At 40.5% G+C, this 2,983-nt stretch overlaps 1 protein-coding gene across 1 annotated transcript in view; it reads right to left on the reverse strand.

Annotated features, from left to right (window-relative positions):
• cdx1b (caudal type homeobox 1 b) overlaps window positions 1-2,916 on the reverse strand; it is an 8,773-nt gene extending 5,857 nt beyond the window's left edge. The window contains exon 1 of the mRNA XM_035666424.1: window positions 2,322-2,916. Coding sequence (XP_035522317.1) covers window positions 2,322-2,802 — 481 coding nt within the window. The 5' untranslated portion in view covers window positions 2,803-2,916. The remainder of the gene's footprint in view (window positions 1-2,321) is intronic.
• Between the last annotated feature and the right edge of the window lie 67 nt (window positions 2,917-2,983).

Consider the following 2,983-nt stretch of genomic DNA (forward strand, 5'->3'; position numbering starts at 1 on the left):
AAAACTAAAGATTTATTACCATAAAATACAGATCTACCACCAACTCAACTCACAAATAAATAAATATTATGGAAATATCTGGAAGAATAAATAACATTTCCAATCATAAATGGTTTTTTTCTTGCTGTGATTAGATGGCTGAGATGCTGTGATTAAAAGTTTCCGAGAAGTCAATAAGAGCGGGAAACTTCCTGAAAGATAAACGATCAAAGTCCGTTATTCAAGGTAACATTAAGAGATAAATTCACAGAGTTTTAACCCCGACGTCACCGAACAATAAAACTTTAACCGTCGCTTCTCATCTAAAATCCAGTTTATAAAGTTCACCTGAGACAGGAAGTGAAACCTTCAAATTAAAATAAATGTGACTACTTACAACCAACAAACAATCAGTAAATCTTATTATAGATATTCTGCATTTTATTTCTGGGATCATCCAGATAGCTACTGTGGTGGAAGAAGTACTCGGATACTTTACTTAAGTAAAAGTATTAATACCACAATGTGAATATGAGTAAAGAACCTGTCAGTGACTCTATGGGACATTATTAGATTGTTAATCAATGTTAATCAATAATCAATGTCAGAGCTTCTCCAGTTTGATAGTCCACCGGTTCCCAATATAGGGGTCGGGCCCCTCCAAAGGGTCACCAGCTCAATCTGAGGGGTCGTCAGATGATTTCTGATAAATAAATCTGAACTTTTCTCTAATCGTTGATTAGTAATTACTTTCAGATTTAGACTATTAATATAATCAACTAATAAATGATGAAGTATTATTATAGATTAAGATGAAAACTGTATTGATCCATCGGGTTGAATTCACAAACTAATGAGCTCCACATTTACCAGCTGCAACATTAAAGTGATCCAATAAAATCATATTATTCTGAAATCTATGGAAGCACATTTATTGTTATAATGAGAAAGATAATGACTAAATATCTCTAAATAATAACTTATTTTATCTAAATAATGACTAAATATCTCAAAAGAAAGAGAAACTCTCTCAGAATAATGTAATAGTTCAATAGCCACAATATCAGATTAATTATCAAATTAAAGTTTCTCATTATAAAGAGATTTTGGCAGCAATGGGCTTCCGTATAATTCTGTACTTTAAGTTGAATTCAGGACTTTTACTGCTTCAGTATTTCTACACTGTGATATTATTCACACACACTTCAAAGTGGGAACTGTCTTGTTTTCTCCGCCCAGAGACAAGCGGAGGACAAAGGCCGAGCTCAGCCGGCCGGAGTCACATCCAGCGGGGAAACATTTACATCACAACGGCTTCAAACCGGATTCACACGTTTGATCCGCGACACGACTGCAACGGGACCGAACCGGTGGGAACATTTCACCTCCGACAGGGGGAGACCTGCAGGTTTCACTCTTTACTTTATAGGTTTTATTCTTTAATATTATAGAGCCTCAGATATCTGACAACAGCGAAAACTTCACTTCAATAACTTCAAAAATGGAAGAAAAATCAATAAATAGGCAGAAAATGCCAATAAAATCAAATAAAACTGGACAGAAATGACCTCAAAGTTTCTGGATCTGAATCATATATAATACATATATAAAACTAAAATCAGTCAGAGGTCGAGTCTGTACTCTTTGCCAACTTGGATATTTAGGTGCATTGATTGCAGAGAGGAGCAGTAATATATAATATATATAATATTTAAGCTTTATGGTGGAAATCAAGTAAAACTGAAATCTAACTTCAAAATAACAAAATATCAAATATGACATAATTTACATTTAATATCTAAATAATAACAATTATTAGGCTGCTTGTTGTTGTTGACACATATTTACTGGAAACTAATATAAAAGCTCTTTAATATAATTATTCTAAGAATGTGTCGCAAGTTTAAATACGTTTTATCTTCTGTTTATAAAACTGCTCATATGAAGAAAAGTTATAAATCCATTAAAACTCATTTTCAGTCTGATTGGAAATAAGAGTTGATTCCCATTATTGATTCATTGGAAATAAAAGTGTTGTGTGTGTTGCTGTCAGGCTGCTATCTGCTCTCTGAGTATAATGCTGAATTTGAGTATCACTGCTGCTATCTGCCTCATATTAAAATGTTAAACAGTCAGTTAGTTTTACCAGTGACACAGTGTTAAAAGTTACAAATATTCACAATTAAAGTGCTTTAAAGTGGAGAAACCGGAGGTAATGTTAATGTTAATTATGAGGCTGAATAATGAGATATTGCAGATTATTTCTACTTAATACGGTGAATAAATAATAATGATTAGAGGTCAAACAGATTATATTATATTATTATTAATGGGGGTCTTACTGGGGTTGGTGGGCGGTGCGGAGCTGCGTCGGATCCAGTCGTACGGGTTCCTCCTCTGCGGGGATCCGGGGGACAGCTGCCCCGCCGACACGTTTAGGGACGCGGGCAGCTGCCCGGAGAACTCCTGGGGGCTGAACCCCAGCGTGGGCCCCACTCCGCCGGGTACCGTGGACCCCGCGGGAGGCCCCCCGGCTGCGGCGGCAGCGGCTGCGGCGGCGTAATGGTGAGAGGACCACTCGTCCCGGGTGGGGGGAGGAGGAGGCGGGTAGGCCGAGCTCCAGCCGCCCGGACCCGGACCCGCCTGCTGCAGCTCGTTGTTGATGCCGTGGTGGTGGTGGTGGTAGCCGAAGTCCGAGTACTGCGGCGGGGCGGGGACCGCGAAGTTCTGCGGGCTGAGGCTGAGGCCCGGGTGGCGGGTCACCGGGTTCTGGTGCGGGTACATGGTCGGGTCCTTATCCAGCTGCAGGTAACTCACGTACATCTTTCCAGGTGAGGGGACTCCCTCAGCATACTGCGGATCCAGCCTGTCTCTCGCTCTCCTCTCGCGCCTCTCTGTCTCACCTGTGTGCAGGTAAAGCGAGCTGCAGTGTGTGTGCTCTCTCTCTCTCTCTCTCCTCCTCTCTACCTGTCCACACCTCCACCTGTTCTCTCTCTCTCTCTCT

The sequence above is a fragment of the Morone saxatilis genome, unplaced genomic scaffold (assembly GCF_004916995.1).
Source record: "Morone saxatilis isolate NCDOM2014 unplaced genomic scaffold, NCSU_SB_2.0 Contig20, whole genome shotgun sequence".
NCBI classification, from domain to species: domain Eukaryota; kingdom Metazoa; phylum Chordata; class Actinopteri; family Moronidae; genus Morone; species Morone saxatilis.